Source organism: Osmerus eperlanus, chromosome 1, assembly GCF_963692335.1.
Source record: "Osmerus eperlanus chromosome 1, fOsmEpe2.1, whole genome shotgun sequence".
NCBI classification, from domain to species: domain Eukaryota; kingdom Metazoa; phylum Chordata; class Actinopteri; order Osmeriformes; family Osmeridae; genus Osmerus; species Osmerus eperlanus.
The window spans coordinates 19260361-19277955 of record NC_085018.1 but is presented as its reverse complement, the minus strand read 5'-3'; the positions used below and the strand labels follow the sequence as shown (position 1 = coordinate 19277955).

General features: G+C 47.6%; 2 protein-coding genes across 4 annotated transcripts; both read left to right on the top strand.

Moving 5' to 3' along the window:
• Nucleotides 1-1894: 1894 nt before the first annotated feature.
• Nucleotides 1895-5074, top strand: rassf5 (Ras association domain family member 5). Its single transcript, XM_062468333.1, has 4 exons — nt 1895-2231; nt 2325-2601; nt 2712-2827; nt 2933-5074. The coding sequence occupies exons 1-4, from the start codon at nt 2097-2099 to the stop codon at nt 3074-3076; spliced, it is 672 nt and encodes a 223-aa protein (XP_062324317.1). The 5' UTR covers nt 1895-2096; the 3' UTR covers nt 3077-5074.
• A 1584-nt stretch (nt 5075-6658) lies between these two features.
• On the top strand, nt 6659-16494 carry dyrk3 (dual specificity tyrosine phosphorylation regulated kinase 3). 3 transcript variants are annotated; one of them, XM_062468260.1, is made up of 7 exons: nt 6659-7322; nt 7563-7588; nt 9951-10060; nt 13275-13477; nt 13634-13946; nt 14074-14490; nt 14613-16494. In XM_062468260.1, the coding sequence occupies exons 1-7, from the start codon at nt 7315-7317 to the stop codon at nt 15345-15347; spliced, it is 1812 nt and encodes a 603-aa protein (XP_062324244.1). In that variant the 5' UTR covers nt 6659-7314; the 3' UTR covers nt 15348-16494. The 3 variants fall into 3 exon arrangements, with proteins under 3 accessions (XP_062324244.1, XP_062324233.1, XP_062324224.1); XM_062468249.1 differs by having other exon boundaries at nt 7560-7588; XM_062468240.1 differs by having other exon boundaries at nt 6659-7588.
• The last annotated feature ends 1101 nt before the right edge of the window (nt 16495-17595 follow it).

Genomic DNA, 17595 nt, shown 5'->3' with positions numbered 1-17595 from the left:
TGTAGGCTGTCAGGATTTTAACCCTGTCTACCAATTATTTATACCAATGTGTATTCACTTAATCACCAATAATGTGCGTGTGTGTGTGTGTGTGTGTGTGTGGGGGGGGGGGGGGGGGGGGTAATCTGGTTCTGCACCAGAGTGCATTTTTGGATCCAGGCCCAGGTATAAATCAGGGCCTGGGCCCGGGGCTGAGTCTGGGGCTGAGCCTGGGTGTGGGCCCGGCATGGGTGAAGTGTTGGGGCAGTATTGTCCTGCTCCATTGTCAACTGACCACTTTCACTGGTATGCAGGGAGGGGGAGAGGCAGCAGAGAGAGGGGACAGATATATTTAGCAGCTAAGACACAAACACAGGAATTCCTGCAAAGTTCTTTTCATTTGACATTTGTGAATTCTAGAAGTACTAAGATGCTCTCACTGTGTCACTTTCCCTTGTACCACACATGCATACTGTACACACACACATAATATACCCTCTATTTTAATACAGGCGTGTGGATACTTAAACACCAGTGTCACTGTCTACATTCAGGAGACCAGTGATGTCATCTGTAGCTTTGCCCCAATAGGTTAATGAACACTGTAACATTTCCTGGGTTTTATGGACCAGTCCTACTTATTTTGTATGATTCATATAAAATGAAGAGGAAACTATGGTTAGGGGAAACAACCTTCCTTGCATATGCATCAAAGAGTGATTTAAAGAGGATCCTTTATGCTGGTGGGAGGCTCTTTGTTGGTGGCATTTCATAATTTCTGCCTCCAGTCTCTCAGCATGGCTCCATCAGTTGCTGCCATACTGGATCTGGGGACTAGAGGGTTTATCAGCTACGTAGAGCAGAGCAGGAGGGCAAGGAAGAGCAGAGGGAAGAGAGGAGAAGAGCAGAGTAGGGCAAGGAAGAGTAGTGTAGAGCAGGGTAGAAGAGGTTTGATGAGACGAAAGGGGAGTATCAAAAACTATTCAAGAACACAATGGCCTGTCTTTACTGTTGTAAGTAACACACAAACAAACACTAACACAAACATACACAAGGGTTATGTTCTGACTCCTCTATCTCCTTACACTTGAATGTTGAATATTGTCAATTAGCTATGTTAGCAACAGCCGAAGTGTGTTGAACTCTGTGTTGTTCAAGAGCTACAGCACTGCACATTACGTACACATTCATGCACACACACATACATATTCACACATCCTGCTGAATGGAGCAGAGACTCTCTCTTTCATCACACCCTGAGGATTCCCATGCATTAATGATTCCTGCCCTGCATTCTCACTCTCTCTCCCTTGTTCTCCTCCTGTATCTCTCTCCCTCTCTTTTCCTCTCCCTCGCTCTCTTCTTGTCTCAATCACCACCATGTCCCAGAAAATACGAATGAAAAGGAGAAGGAAAAAAAGGAAAAGGAAAACACATTGTGCGATCTTGAGGATGCATCCCCACTTCTATAAATAACCCATGCCAACAGTGTGTTGCTAAGGCTGTCTCAGCTACCCTTCTCCTCCATTGCTTTCACCCCCTCCTCTCCTCCTCCCTGTTCTCCCCATACTAACTCCCCCCACCTGCCCCCCATGCACCAGGTTTCTATCGTGGCATGATGCGAGGGTCACATTGTCCATTTAAAATAGAAAGACACCGATGTAGATGGAAGGAGAGGCATAGGCAGATGGAGTCAGTCGGGGATGGAGTCAGGCTGTCAATGGGGCTGTGCCGGGGTGGTGACTGTGTCTCGGCTTCATTCAGAAGAGTTCCTGCCTCCTGTGGAGCCCAGAGAACTGCAGGCTTGCGTAATCATGCCGGGGAGGGAGGGGGGGACGGGGGGGAGGGAGGTGACATCCCTTCCGGCTCAGCAACACTGTCCCAGCTAAGGAAAGGGGGACAGAGAGAGAGATGGGGGGAAGGAGGGAGAGATGTAGTCACGCAAACTTCTCTTGATATTAGATGTGACAAAGCTATGACCAGAGGACAGAAGCACAGAGGGGAACTTCCTCTTTCCCTTGATATCCCACTGCTCGTTGAGAGAGCACCCTCTGCTGTACGGAGTGAACACTGCAGGTGGGGCCACCATCTCAGTTTGGCTCTCTTTAAAGTCTGTCATGCGTTTTCCATCTCTGTTGGAGCAGAATGAGACAAAGGAGGAGGACAGAGGGACGAAGGCTCTTTCTGAGGAAGAGGTACGAGCCAGGATAGAGGAGTATAATGCTCAAATCTCCGAGAATGTCATGAAGCTGGTGAGTTGTGGGTTATGTTAAGTGGACTGCTTATTTATTGAAAATTAGAAAGCGTTTGTGGATTGTTGATGTGTACATTGCTCTCTTTCCAAGGCTGACAATGGCTCATATACAGGCTTCATCAAAGTCCACCTGAGGCTGAGTCGACCAGTCACAGTACCCACTCTGGAAGAGGGTCAGCAGGGAGCGGGATCAAGGCTGAGTGACAAGCGGACATCTTTCTACCTGCCATGTGACTGCGTGAAGCAGCTGCACATCAGCTCTACGAACACAGTCAGGGAGGTCATCCAGGGCCTTCTGAAGAAGTTCATGGTGTTGGATAACCCTCGCAAGTTCGCCCTGTACAGACAGACACACCGAGACGGACAGGGTATGACCATGTCTCACACCCTCGCTCACACACCCGTCTTATCCTATGTTTTATTGCACCTGTTTGGATTGTACATGTCCGTCTCCTCTAATTCCCAATTCCTTGTATAGATCTGTTCCAGAAGCTTCCTGTGTGTGAGCGTCCTTTGTCTCTGAGGCTCATTGCAGGTCCAGACCCTGACAAGCTGACCTTCATCCTCAAGGAGAACGAGACTGGAGAGGTGGAGGTGAGACCGACTGACTGACAAAGACACACGCAAACATGCACATAAATACTCGCTTGCAAATAAATCCTATCCATCCAATCAATTTCTCTCTCTCTCCCCTCTTAGTGGCACGCTTTCTCAGTTCCTGAGCTGCAGAACTTCCTGGTTATCCTGGAGAAGGAGGAGACTGAGCGTGTTCGGGTGGTGGAGCAGAAATACTCTGTGTATCGACAGAAACTACAGCAGGCGCTACGGCAACACAACCCCTAACCCCTCACCTATGACCTTAAAACTTCAACCCAGGGAGTTACTGACCCACCTTTCTATCCACGTTTCTACCCCCACCACCACTTCCCACCTCTTACCCCACCCTTCCAAACCCATCCCTTTCCAGCCCAGTCAATGACTTAACACTGACTCCCCCCCCCCCCCCCCATGGAGAGGAGAGGGGAAGATGGCTTGAGAGAGGAAGTAAGCTATGGTGTGTGTCCGGTGAGATTAAAGGCACAGTGATGAACTCTTAGTCCGATGGCTTGATCTTCTGTGATGATGTTTCTTAAGGTTTCTGCTGCTGCTGCTGCTACTGCAAGTGTTACTTAAGCATGAGTCTTACCCTTTGTACTCCCACTCTCCTGCACATATTCTGGGGTAAATGGATGGCATCATCTTGAACACGCTTATTAAAATGTTGATTTTCATAGATGCTTATGACACAACCTCTTATGTCCCCTGCATGCCTTACTGTCTGTCTGGGGTTGGGGGTCAGGATTTTATTTTGTGTTTAACATACAACAGTAGTCTATTCAGATACTATTATACTGAGACTATAGGCTCAGGAGAAATCAGGAGCATGATGGCCAACAATATTTACAGCACAGTTGTACCCACTGTAATCTCATATCTCTGGTAACGCACTGAAATATCAATGCTGTTTTAGTCAGGCTCCCTCCCCCTACCTGTGATCTGGGTCAACTTGTGTAGGAGCATTAACTCGCATCATAGATGCCCTGTGTATATCTGACGACAGTCTCCTAGTTCCAGACATTGGCAAACTATTCTGTAAACCATCTACAAATGTCCCTTTGCATGAAACGGCTGCCTTTACTGTGAATCCACTCTCCATCTTTAACTCTAATCCTGTTGACTGTTGACCCCTAACTAACACCTACCCCATTCTTTCTGGAGTTCTCTAACTGGTGTGGTCCTAGGCATGGTCACCGGTCCATGCCCATCAAATGTTTGAAGCCTGCTATTGTGTAGAAAACATTAACCTGACTGTTAGGAGACTCAGTTTAACAAAAGCAACCAAGGGGCGTGTGGTGTACATTTGTAAGCATGAATCTGTAGCCCAGGATTCAGCACATACTGTACCCTTATAGTATCTTTTTCAGAACTAGACTGAGTTGTTGCTATTTGAATGTGAAAGACTTAAGAGGGATGTGAAAGGGATTTTACCAAAGCTCACAGGGACTGGAGAGATGTCTGATTGGAAAAATCATGTTTTGTACAGTAAACCAACTTCTGTTTTGCACATATGGATGTAGGCCATGGTTTGGGCCACACCTCAGAATTTTTTTTAATTAATCAACAAACTCAATTATAACGAACCAATGACTTAATTTTTGTGTGAAAGATCTACTGTATGTGTGTGTGTGTGTGTGTATGTGTATATATATATATATATATATATGATGAAATGAAGGGGATGGATTGGTTTGTGTAAATACAGTGTGTAGGTGAGTGTCTGTCTCTCTCAGAATCCTGGATCCCTCAGTGGCCCTTACTGTCACTCCTTCACCCCAGCCCCTCGGCCCAGCCCCTCTGCTCAGCCCCTCTGCCCAGCCCCTCTGCTCAGCCCCTCTGCTCAGCCCCTCTGCCCAGCCCCTCTGCTCAGCCCCTCGGCCCAGCCCCTCTGCTCAGCCCCTCTGCTCAGCCCCTCTGCCCAGCCCCAACAATCACTGTCCATGCTTTTTCTCCTGGCAGTGCCTTTTGTTCCATGTAGCTGTGTATGTGTGTGTGTTTTTGGGGGTTTATATCCAAGTCCATTGAGAATTCAAGAGGAGTGTGTGTGTATGTGTCTTTGTCTGTGTGTTATTTATTTCACTGTTCACCCCCTTGGCAAGGCAAAATGTCTAGGATGTGAATACTTAAAAGCTTTCCAGCAATCTTTTATTTCTTATTTTACAGAGAATTTGATGTGTATAAAGAAATATGTAAAACTATAAACAGATTTGAAGAATTAAATTAAAATGTCATCCCTTCACAATATTTTGTAGTCCTTTTTGATTGCCGCATTTTTCCCCTCAACTAAGGGGAAGGCTACGATTAGAAAGCTGGTTTGTTCTGCCTAAACAGACCTCTTCCTGTCTCTGAATGGTTTTTTCTGTCTAAACAGACCTGTTCCTCTTTCTAAATGGTTTGGTTGAACTGAAGTTTCCCTCTGAGTCATGAAACTTAAAATTACTCGCAGTATCCAAAGTTCACAGTAGAAAGCAAACTTTACTCACTCACATTTCCAGTATAGTAGATTTTCACCCCCATATATTAGCGCTAAAATGCTAGTGCAGTAGTAGAGAAACTGACATGAAGGTAAATTATCAGTAATTTATTAAACCCCAAATATAGATGTGTTTTACAATATGAGAATTCCGCCTCCATCTGCGGTATCATTAACTAATGGAATGTGCTAATTTAAAATGACCAATAGAGGGGGCTCTCAATCTGACTATATACATTTCTTAAGCAACACCTAACTGTCCCATTCTTAAGACAACAGCAGAGGGCAGTGCACCTGCCAGCTGTTATTTTTGTGTGTGTGTGTGTGTGTGTGTGTGTGTGTGTGTGTGTGTGTGTGTGTGTGTGTGTGTGTGTGTGTGTGTGTGTGTGTGTGTGTGTGTGTGTGTGTGTGCAGGCACGCGCGCACCTGTCTGCGTGCGTGTGTTGGCTCAGAGATTTTAATGTTCAATTAACCTCAACCACTTAAGTTTCTTCTGTACTGTGCTGCCTTTAGATGGCAAATTAGTCTGATAGCAATGGTCTTTCCAAATTAACATAGTTTGAGTAGTTTCACAAGTTTTAAAAAGCGGTTGGTGTGTATGTTTGTCAAGGAGCCCAAGACCTGATAAAGCAGAAACAGAAGCCAAGGCCGCATGTGTAGTCCCCTCCACCCTTTCTTATCTAGATGGATCAATACGCTATATCACTTGACATGCCACGTTCCCATTTTCATCATTACTATTCTAAAACTCTTCTTCGTCTTCGACCTGCCTGTCACCCTGCCAAACTGACCATATGGGCCAGCAGCTGCTGAGAGGTCAGTCTGAAACTGTGTCACTATGTTTATATTTGGCCATAAATAAAGACCAACCCCACTTCACACCTCTGAAACAGAGCTAAAATTAGCATGACCGCCTGCTTGCACCAATTTTAGCATCCTCCTCCTTTCTCAGTGTCTTTCAATAACTCTACTCGCTCACTATGGGTGACTTGTGTTTTGTCTGGGTTATATGACCAGACCAGAGCAATGGTCCATATGTCTCCCACATTCAAAATGTTGAGTTTATCTTACTCAATATTAATGTGTGGTCTGATTTAAGATTACGAACTCAAGAAATACCAAAACAATTAAAACATTGATCATAAAACGAGTGGTCAGCTTAATGTTAAATTAGTAGGCTGAGGGTTTGTCACACAAAACCGCCATACTGGCTCAAAGTTCGTCATTCACCACATGTAGGCACCATAGGAGAGAAAAGAACAGTTGGGACACTGGAAACCATGACTTGAGCCAAGATGAGGTTTCTTTTAGCCACGCCTTACTCCATCCCCCCACTGCTGTCTGTTTGGTGACGCTACCGCTAGTCTGAGCTCCCTAGAAGACGCCCTTAGCAACCATAAGAAGAATCATATCGAATTTGATACTCGTACAGCAGAGAAGACGGATTAAACATTCCCGTTGTATTGCTCCGGCGCATAGTGAAGATATCCTCCGAAAGTTATGTCCGTGGTTTTGTTTTCTGCGGTTATTAGGGGGTATTGCCCTAAATGCAGATGGCTAGAAAGCTATTTGCCTAGTCTGCAATAGCTAGCCCCCCTCTCAAGCGAAAACAGCTTCCCAAGCTGTCCGGAAGGAGGGTGAATCTTGGGACCGATCAGTGAACCGAGCAGCTAGCCAAAAGCAGTAGCACTTTTTGCTACAAAGACAAGAGTAACAAGAACGGGGATGATTCTCTTGATCGATACAATAATCAATCGACAGAGAAAGGCGAGGGGCACTCGGGTTAGATCACCAACCTGTAGTTTTTGGACTCAACCTCTTATTGACGAAGCAGGGAGCGTCGCTCACGCGGACGGGTGTTTTTGTGCCTCTGCTAGCTGGAAACGACCCCCACTGCCAAAGGCATCACCAGAACTTTTTCACGCTGAAGCCAGGGCTAACGATAGCTAGCGAGGGGAAATGAAAGACAACTGAGTTTGGGTGTTGTTGTTTTTGGGAGAGCATAACGAGAATGTATAGGTAGGTAATAGTAAGTACAAAGTACAACTGTTAACGTAATTATTTTATATTCCTCGAAGTTGACTCAGGAGTCACTTGATCCCGGCCGCCGCTTGCTAGTTAGCTATATACCAATGCTACTACAAAGAATACAATACACAACTGCTAAGTGAGTTGCTCTGAGGATTTTTATTTTTTATTTCAACGTGACTTCGGATGCTGGCATCAACTTTAATTTGCAATCATGATGATATTAAGCAGAAAACCAGAGGGGCCAATAACAGCAGGTAATACATGTTCATTAAGTTACATTCGACATTTCTTCCTCTATTTGTCATCCGTTTTGATATCGCTAACGATAGAAATGTGCCAACTAATTCATGTTCACATTGCTAGTCCCCATCCCAATTCACAAGCGTCACAATTGTTAGACACACAGACACGCACACATTATTTAGTGACTGCTATATGTATAAATCACTGTCAGTACATAGATACAGATGATGTCACAGTCTAAATGTGATCAATTCTACGTGCATGCTGTAAACGTTTCTCTTAACAGCAGCAAGTTGTTGTCACAACTCTTGTTTGAGAGTTGTTTGTAAATACTGCTGAGAAGACAGAAAACGCTGAGCTGTTGTTTGCAGGTCTCTTCCATTGTAAGCGAAGCTGTAGCCTTGTGATGCTATCGATAACGACTCATTCACCTTAGTTTTGTGGAGTGGAAGGACAAAGTGTCTCTTTTAGTTGTTCCAAAACATTGTCCATATTTCCTCCTAATCATAGTAACTACACTGATAATGATCAGGGTATTATTGATTGTGGATGTGCGTTGTTTCAGGTGGACATGTTTCGGAATGGTTTCCTTTACTCTACCTGGTGCTGTTGATTGGCACCATGTGTAGCTTGTGTGTTAGATAACATAGGCCATAGAGCAGCCTGACGGCAAGGGGACGTTCTGTTCAGAATACTGTACTGGGAAGCACAGGAAACCCTCTCCGTCGCTCCTCCCCTCTGCTCTGCTCGACACCCCTCTCCCTGCGTTATGACATATGATCTGGTGTCTGTTTGTCTGAACCTTGTTCTCCCCCAGCTCTACCCTGGCTGCCAGTGCTGTGTTTCAAAGCCTCTCAGTGGGAGGAAGAATAGAAGGACTTGTTTTGGTTTTGGTTTGAAGGCATTCTGCTGAGCTTTGGTTTGTGTTCGGCAGAAACTCTGAGGTGGAAGTATGGGGAAGTCTTATATTGGGAGCTTTGACTCTTAAGTTTGAACAGTGTTTGTACAGTGGGGTGTGTTGCTGTGTGGAAAGTTCTGAGCCCCTAGTGAGTCATTAGTCTGCATCCCTAATGGGCCCTGTGTACTTGTTGAAGTGTGTGCACAGCATCCAGTTCTAATGCTACAGAGTGTGTGCGCAGCATCCAGTTCTAATGCTACAGAGTGTGTGCGCAGCATCCAGTTCTAATGCTACAGTGTGTGCGCACATCCAGTTCTAATGCTACAGTGTGTGTGCGCACATCCAGTTCTAATGCTACAGTGTGTGTGCGCACATCCAGTTCTAATGCTACAGAGTGTGTGAGCACATCCAGTTCTAATGCTACAGTGTGTGTGCGCACATCCAGTTCTAATGCTACAGAGTGTGTGCGCACATCCAGTTCTAATGCTACAGTGTGTGTGCGCACATCCAGTTCTAATGCTAGTGTGTGTGCGCACATCCAGTTCTAATGCTACAGAGTGTGTGCGCACATCCGTTCTAATGCTACAGAGTGTGTGCGCACATCCAGTTCTAATGCGTCTGTATCCAGGCAGCAGGATTAGCCTCCCTCTGAGTCCTTATGTTGACAGGACCAGGACTGGGGATAGGAGCTGTGACGCACCTGCAACCTGGTAACAAACTCCCTATGAGGGCAAAGCCAGCCGGCACCAACCAGCACGCCACTGCTCTCTATGAAGCCACTAGCTAGCTGCGTTTGCCTCCATTTAAGTAGAATGCTAACTTAATTGCTAGCCCATATTTCTGGGGTTATCGTCATTCATCAATTATGAAAATCTGGCAGATTTGGAGGGTTCCTTCATCTTCTGTCACAAGCACACGTGTGCCATTGTTCCGCTGACTGCTGTTGAGGTCAGCGGAATAGCATTAATCCGCTGCTGTCAGACAAGGCCTTTCAGTGATCAGAGCCCTTCCGTATAATCAATCTATTTGCGAACACACCTGTGTCTGTAAGTGGCCGGGCCTTAGTGGACAGATGGACGGACGGAAAGATGCTGTCGTCACAGAGGCATCTGCTTGCTCCATTAGGCCAATAATACCACTTGCAACGCTAGCTCTCCAGCACTATAAGCTCTGTCTAAGCTGGTCTGGACTCTATCATGGGTTAGCAAGCGAACAACGTTGAATTAGCCTGTCTAATGTTAGCCGAACACAATTGTTTGGGTCAATTAAACTAGCCTAAGCTTTGGAGCTTATGTTGAGATGAAAACCTGTGGACCACAGGTCTGTCTCTGTTTAAACAAGCAGGTCTAAATCCTCCCTAAAAGTTGTCCCCCCATGCAGGCTGTTTGAGGAGATGTGTTGTCTGTGAGAACATGTCAAGGATAGCTACCAAAAAGGTTCACAGTCTAAAGTTTTTGTCTTCTTGCTTCCACCAGCGCGCCATGGGGATGGGCTGTATGACTCGTACATGAGAACAGACCACCTGCTGAAGGACGAACCGGACGCCAACAGCCCCTCAGGGTTACCACCCATACCCAAACACTCAGTAAGTACACTCACACACACACACAGTCTGTATACCCTGCCTGGAAACACACCGTTACTGTTGACATCCTGTTATTAAGATGATTCAACACTGCTCACGCCCTAGCCCCAAAAATGCATCCCTCCTCAACTACTCATTCAACCTTGCCAGACTGGATAGGTGAGTGTGGTGGAAGCCTGGATGGAAACCTATCCAAGTCAGTTAAGATCATGAGATAATGAGTGAAGTGGGTGGTGAAGGAGATGAACAGACCGTGTTTCAGGGTGTCAGGGGGGTCATGTGCAGCAATGGTGAAAGAGGCCCAGCAATGTCTTCAGTATGTAATCAGCTCATGTTCCATTCAAAGAAGGGAGCTTGTTTACCTCCAGGAAACACACACATGCATACACAAGCAGGAGACGGGGCTAGTCTGATAGATTGTAAAGATTTACTGGGCCCGAAAATCTGACCCACTAACACATCACTAATCAACGTCCCCCTCCCCCTCCTCTAACCCTAACCTCTTCCCCTCCTCTCCTGGCGAGGGTCATCCTGACCTCCACCATCTCTCATCCACTTCTACTGTTCAGAGTCCTAATACAAACATATACAAACATCCTCTTTGTCTGCTGCGAGCCTGTCTGTATGCTGGGGGAGTCAGGTGGCTGAGCGGTTAGAGAATCGGGCTAGTAATCAGAAGGTCGCTGGTTTGATTCCCGGCCGTGCAAAATGAAGTTGTGTCCTTGGGCAAGGCACTTCACCCTACTTGCCTCGGGGGAATGTCCCTGTACTTACTGTAAGTCGCTCTGGATAAGATTCCTGCTAAATGACTAAATGTAAACGTATGCACAGTATTCTACCAGAACACTGTGTGACTTATGTTGGCCTAGTTGCACATACTGTTACCTCTGGCCTCGGCGTTTGGAAAGTTGGAATGAATGTCAGAAATGAAGTGTGTGTCGTAGGACTCGTCAGACGTGCTGTAGTTCTACAGAGAAGAGAGTGGAATAGCAGCACAGAGAGCAGGAAGAAATCTGCCCGGCATGTTCCTCCCTCCCTCTCCCTCTCTTTGTCTTTCTGGCTGAACTGTTTATCTCTGGGTGAGTTGTGGAGGTGTGTGTGGAAGCTATAAGACTTGATGAGGGGTGCATGTTAGTGAGAGGCACGGTGAGAAGGAACCGGCAGTGTTTCTCCCAGGGCAGAGAGATTAACACTGTTCCATCTGCCCCTCGGCTCAGCCCATCGAGTACACTCTAAATCACCTGGCCATAATCTCAATCTCTTTCCTATCTAACGCGCGCACACACACACACACACACACACACACACACACACTGTAGGCTATTTGTCTAATATGCTGAGTTTGTTTTATACTTTCCTTTCAATGGTCAATAACTAATCACAGTTGGAGTTTGAACTATAGCAGCTTTGTTATCATGCACATGTGCACGTGTTAGTTGATCAATCATCTAGAACAGGTTTCAACCACAGTATCACAAAAACACATTGACTCATAACTGTAATATATTTGATTGAAAGTAGAGTTCGGTCTATTTATGGCGTGTTTTTTGGATTCTGAAAGTTTTTGATGAGAAGTCCCACCCACAGCCATTTTGTGTCTGAATGTAAACAGACAATCTCTCACAGAATGTTTTGGCCAAACCCAGTGTCCATGTTATCTTTAAAATCACATGCAGTAGATCTGCAGAAGTATGCCCCCCCCACACATTTTCCTGAATGTCAAAGCAACTGTCTAACCAGTCTTTAAGTACTTTCCATGTAATGTGGTTCAGGAGATGGCACTTGGAGAAGGATGCAGCTGTATGGTTGTGCTAGGGTTAGGGTTACATTCAGGGAATCGTGTTTGAAGTTATGGAGGTACAGTGCTTAGCTATATGCTCTTAGAGGAATTCCTCCAACACTGCAACACTTCTATTTTGGGTTCAGGCCTACCGGTCAGTCACACACAAACACACATACCTAAACATGCCTCCACACGCAGCCCTTGTCCAGCAGGACACATCATCACTCACTTCAGTTTATCAAACGATTGTTTGCATGATTTTATCTACTGACCTCCTTTCAATCTTGTCCTATTGACCTGCTGTGTGAAGCACAGAGTCAATGTCAGATTGTCCCACTGTTGGCTATACACAAGCTCCTTTATAATCCAGATGAAAAAGTCTGACTTGTTTTCATATAGAAAATAGGATATATGTAAGGTAAGTGTGTATTACAGATGTAATATGTAACATTAATATGAGTCAGAGAGTTTAAGGAAGGGTTTGTGTTAGACTATCCAATGCCACACTCCATCGTTGAGAGAGAGAGAGAGAGAGAGAGAGAGAGAGAGAGAGACCATGAACTCATGTAATATGAATGTTCCCAGAAGCCCACAGCAATGTGTATAGTAGTGTGCCATATTAACAGGGCCGCTCCCTCCTCCTTTACCAGAGTGTAATCTAACCTTAATGACAGTCGTTTCCCCTGCGCACCATAATCATGTGGAGGGTTCTTCTTTCCGCTGGTGGAGAGAAAGAATGAATTCCTGGGGTGGGTGAAAGCCATGTACCGTATGGCCAAAGTGAAACTACATTGCTGCTCCCAGTCTCACCAAACTGTGATGACCCGGTTCACACAGTGCCACCCACAGCACCTGTCTGCATGCCCTGGCCACAGGCTGGTAGGATGGCACTCTGCTCTCTGTTTGTGTGTAGTTAAGCCTCAGAGACTCTCACACAGATAAAGCACAGTCAGGACCGTGCTGCTTTGTAATTGGACTAAAGGTCACATGGTGTTGTATGTATTAGAATATTTGCTTGTCAGAGCAGGAAGCAAAAAATAAACTAGATCTGGTTTCACTGATTCTCCCTCACCTAGTAGCTCTTGCAAATCAGCTGTAATGGACACAGCCTGGGCCTAGCCTTGCCACAGGGGTTCTGTGTATTAGTATTCCTCCATAGCCAGAGGCCAGCCACAAGAGCCTGGGCTGGATGGACCTCAGGCAGAGTAGGATGTGGAAGGAGGGAGGGAAGAGACCCCCTCCCTGGATCAATCTCCATAATATTTCTGTACTGTGTCCCCGTCAGACCTGCCTACCATTCAGTATCTGGTCACAGACGATGCCACTAGCTGGACACGCTCATCCTTAGGACAGCACTCTGTTCAACACAACAATATGATGGATGGTAAAAAAAAGAAGCACGTCTCACGTTTCCCCCTCCCCCTCTTCCAGGTCAGTAACAAGGGGGCGATGAAGGATCAGGTGGGGGTCCGTGGAGGTCAGCTGAAGGTAAAGTACTTGTATGAGGACTCCACCTACAACCGCAAGATAAATGCTGTTTCCACGGCGACGGCTCAGAACGGGACTGTGACAGCCCAGGCTCCTGGTAAGCCGGCCCCGGTACCAAGCCTGTCCAAGGAGCGGAGTGTGGATAGGTAAGAGAAGCCCACACGTCTTACACACACACACACACACATGTTGGTTTGTCATGGTTGTCACTTTATTAGCCTGTAGCATTGGTCGGTCCATAATAATCCCAGGGCTTCTGGAGACAAGCTAACCGCTAACCTGTTGCTGTGTGGTTCTGACAGCACGGGCTCCAGCAAGGGCTCCACAGACTCCTCGGGGCCCCGGGGGACCAATGGGACGTTGAACGGTGCTGTGACGGGGAAGCTGTGTGGGCCCCTGACCCCGGAGCAGGCCCTGAGACAGTACCGCTCCCAGCTGACCCCCCTGGAGCAGACTGAGATCCACTCCTACCCTGAGATTTACTTCCTGGGACCCAACGCCAAGAAGAGGCCAGCAGTCGCCGGGGGCAACAATAACGGAGGCTTCGACGACGAACAAGGGGGCTACATCCATGTTCCACACGACCACCTAGCCTTCCGCTACGAGTTCCTCAAGGTAACACGCACACGTTCACACTCGACCCTTTGCTGCAAAGTCCTTCCCCAGATCTCTGTGGATGAATAAGGTAGCCAACTGCTGTAACGTTGAGGCTAACTGGAAGGGCCCTCGCTGTTTGCTCCAGGTGATTGGGAAGGGCAGCTTCGGCCAGGTGGCCAAGGTCTACGACCACAAGCTGCAGCAGCACCTAGCCCTCAAGATGGTCCGCAACGAAAAGCGGTTCCACCGGCAAGCCCAGGAGGAGATCCGCATCCTGGAGCACCTGCGCAAGCAGGACCGCACCGGCACCATGAACGTGGTCCACATGCTGGAGAACTTCACCTTCAGGAACCACATCTGCATGACCTTTGAGCTGCTGAGCATGAACCTGTACGAGTTGATCAAGAGGAACAAGTTCCAGGGCTTCTCTCTGCCTCTGGTCAGAAAGTTCGCCCACTCCATCCTGCAGTGTCTGGATGCCCTGAACCGGCACAGGATCATCCACTGCGACCTGAAGCCAGAGAACATCCTTCTCAAGCAGCAGGGACGCAGTGGCATCAAGGTACACGAGCAGCTTCTCCTGTTAGCACACCTGCCACACCCACACTCACACAGCTCGACGACACTCTGGGACGTACCCCAGACACAGCTGACGTCTCCCTTCCTTGTCTCTCTCTCTTCAAGGTGATCGACTTTGGCTCCAGCTGCTTTGAGCACCAGCGGGTTTACACCTACATCCAGTCCCGGTTCTACCGGGCCCCCGAGGTGATCCTGGGCTCCCGCTACGGCCTGCCCATCGACATGTGGAGCTTCGGCTGCATCCTGGCCGAGCTGCTGACGGGCTACCCCCTGTTCCCCGGGGAGGACGAGGGGGACCAGCTGGCCTGCGTCATGGAGCTGCTGGGCATGCCTCCGCAGAAGATCCTTGAACAGGCCAAACGGGCCAAGAACTTCATCAACTCGAAGGGCCACCCGCGCTACTGCGGGGCCAACACTCTGCCGACGGGCGCCACCGTCCTGACGGGCGCCCGCTCCCGTCGAGGGAAGATGAGAGGCCCCCCGGGCAGCAAGGAGTGGAGCTCCGCCCTGAAGGGCTGCGAGGACCCCACCTTCACTGACTTCATTAAGAAGTGTCTGGACTGGGACCCCTCGTCCCGCCTCACGCCTGCCCAGGCCCTGCGCCATCCCTGGCTGTACCGCCGCCTGCCCAAGTCCCTGCCCGTGACGGAGAAGAGCCATGGGGGCGTGGTGAAGAGGCTGCCTGAGCACCACAGCACCTCCTTCCCCTCCATCCTGGCCAAGGGGGGCCCTGGTCTGGGGACCACCACAGCCACCAACAACAAACTGAGGAGCAACATGATGGGAGACTCTGGGGGAAGCATACCCCTGCGCACCGTCCTGCCCAAGCTAGTCTCCTAGAGAGACAAGTCCCTTAACCCCTCCTCCACCTCCTCTTCATCCCTCGCTCCGGGGGAGTAAGGGACAGTGGCCACGAGTGTAGCGTAGGTTTTAAATTTGTTTGGTTGTATTCTTTTTCTTTGTTTTTGTTTGTTTTCTACAAAGCGGGTGTCGACACCCAGGGTCTTGGATTTGGAACCTTTATATGAGCTGAACAATTACAAAGACTCTATAAAGGTTTTTCTACAGCAGATTGACTGAGTGGCTGTTTGCTTTCTCTGTGACAGCCATGGTGGAAGATCTTTTATTTCCTGATAACCGCGCTGTGGAGTGAGTTGTCTGTGCTGGAGACCAGTGGATATTTTACTTGCGTATGTGTGTTCTCACGTGTGTGCGTCCCACAAATCACGCACTAAAGCACACCTGCACGGGCACTCACACACACTCTCTCAGCGCTCATATCTCACCATCCTTCTGAGGATGGCGTTTTAAATGTGTGAAAATCCTAAGGGCTAAAAGATGACTGTTGTATCAGGTAGCAAAAAAACTATGTTCAATTATCTTGGATTTCAGAGTTAATGAATCATGATTTAGGATCTGCTTAAGCAGCTCACAGACACACACACGTAACCAAATTGCTACATAGTGATTGGCTGTTGTTAGGTAAACAGTACATCCACCTCTCATCTTTCTATCAGATTTTTCCTCTTCTGCTCTCTGTTCCTTGCATGTCAGTGAGTGTGTGAGTGTGTTGTGTGTGTTTGGAATGTTGAACCAGTGTGTGAGGCATAGAGGAGATATGGGATGGACTATTTCTGTCCCCAACATCCCTCTGTCTGAAGGACGGTGTGAGAAGGAGAGAGGAGGAACGTCTCTCCAGTCCTCTCTCACGGATGGGACTGGTCAAGGTCGTTTGCATGAGGCTGCTGGGTGTGTGTAAGAGAAAGAGACAGGAACACACATACACACAGAACATTATGGCAATATACACTTACAGACACGCGAGCACGCACTTCAATGTTGAGTGTTTGGAATGTTGGTGTTTGGAATGTTGGTGTTTGGAATGTTGGTGTTTGAAGGCGAGAGGTACAGTGTAACGCATGCCGCTCGGCCCGGTCACACATTGGTGCTTGTGGAGATGTATAGGGAGGGTGGTGGAGGGAGGGTGGTGGGGGAGGTGTGGAGGGAGGGTGGTGGGGGAGGGTTGTCCGGAGAGGCGGGAATGCAGACAGTATGAGCCAGGACTCAAAGGGTTAAAGATGCAGATTTATCCCAGAGGAGAGGGATTATTATGTGCTGAGGATATAAGGACTTTTTCAGGGACAAATATTTGATACATCCCTTATCAGCTCCAATGTATTTGCAGTCTTCTGTCCTGTGAGAGTGCTCTCGCGTGTGGATGTGTGCTGTGGATGGAGGCCTGCTCCACAATCTGACCTAGATTACCACTCCTTTCTCTCTCTCTCTCTCTCTCTCTCTCTCTCTCTCTCTCTCTCTCTCTCTCTCTCTCTCTCTCTCTCTCTCTCTCTCTCTCTCTCTCTCTCTCTCTCTCTCTCTCTCTCTCTCTCTCTCTCTCTCTCTCTCTCTCTCTCTCTCTCTCTCTCTCTCTCTCTCTCTCTCTCTCTCTCTCTCTCTCTCTCTCTCTCTCTCTCTCTCTCTCTCTCTCTCTCTCTCTCTCTCTCTCTCTCTCTCTCATAGGGCTTTGGCAGGGATACTCTAACTTACACACTGTGAATAATGGTGCTTTTACCCACCTTCCCACTCCAAGACGCACACACACATACACACACACATTTATACCAGGTGCATGTTGTATGGACCAGACCACTCAAGAGTTCAGGGTAAAACCTCAAGCCACCCATCTCTTCACTCTCTTTCCTCTCCCTTGTCTCTTTCGCTTTCTCTCTGTGACACTGTCAGGGTTTTCTACTCCTTCTGTTCCTTTCTTTTTGATAGAGATGGTTCCTACTGCTGTGTGCTGAACATGATGACCGATGGAAATGCAGATGTTGGTATGCTGTCCTGTTGTACTAGTGGTGTGTGAGTTAGTAGGAGGCTGTTAGCTCTTCTGGCATGAAATCAGAACTGATGTAAAGACAAAGCAACCATGAGAAGAGAAACTGTACAGTAACCAAATGAACTTGTAATAGTTTCTTTTTTAAGATTTAAGAATGAAAATAAAATGAATATTAACTGAACCCAAGTTGTTTCTGTATGCCTCACAAACGGTCAATCATTTGGATCAAAAAGTTAATCTTGTTAACACTCC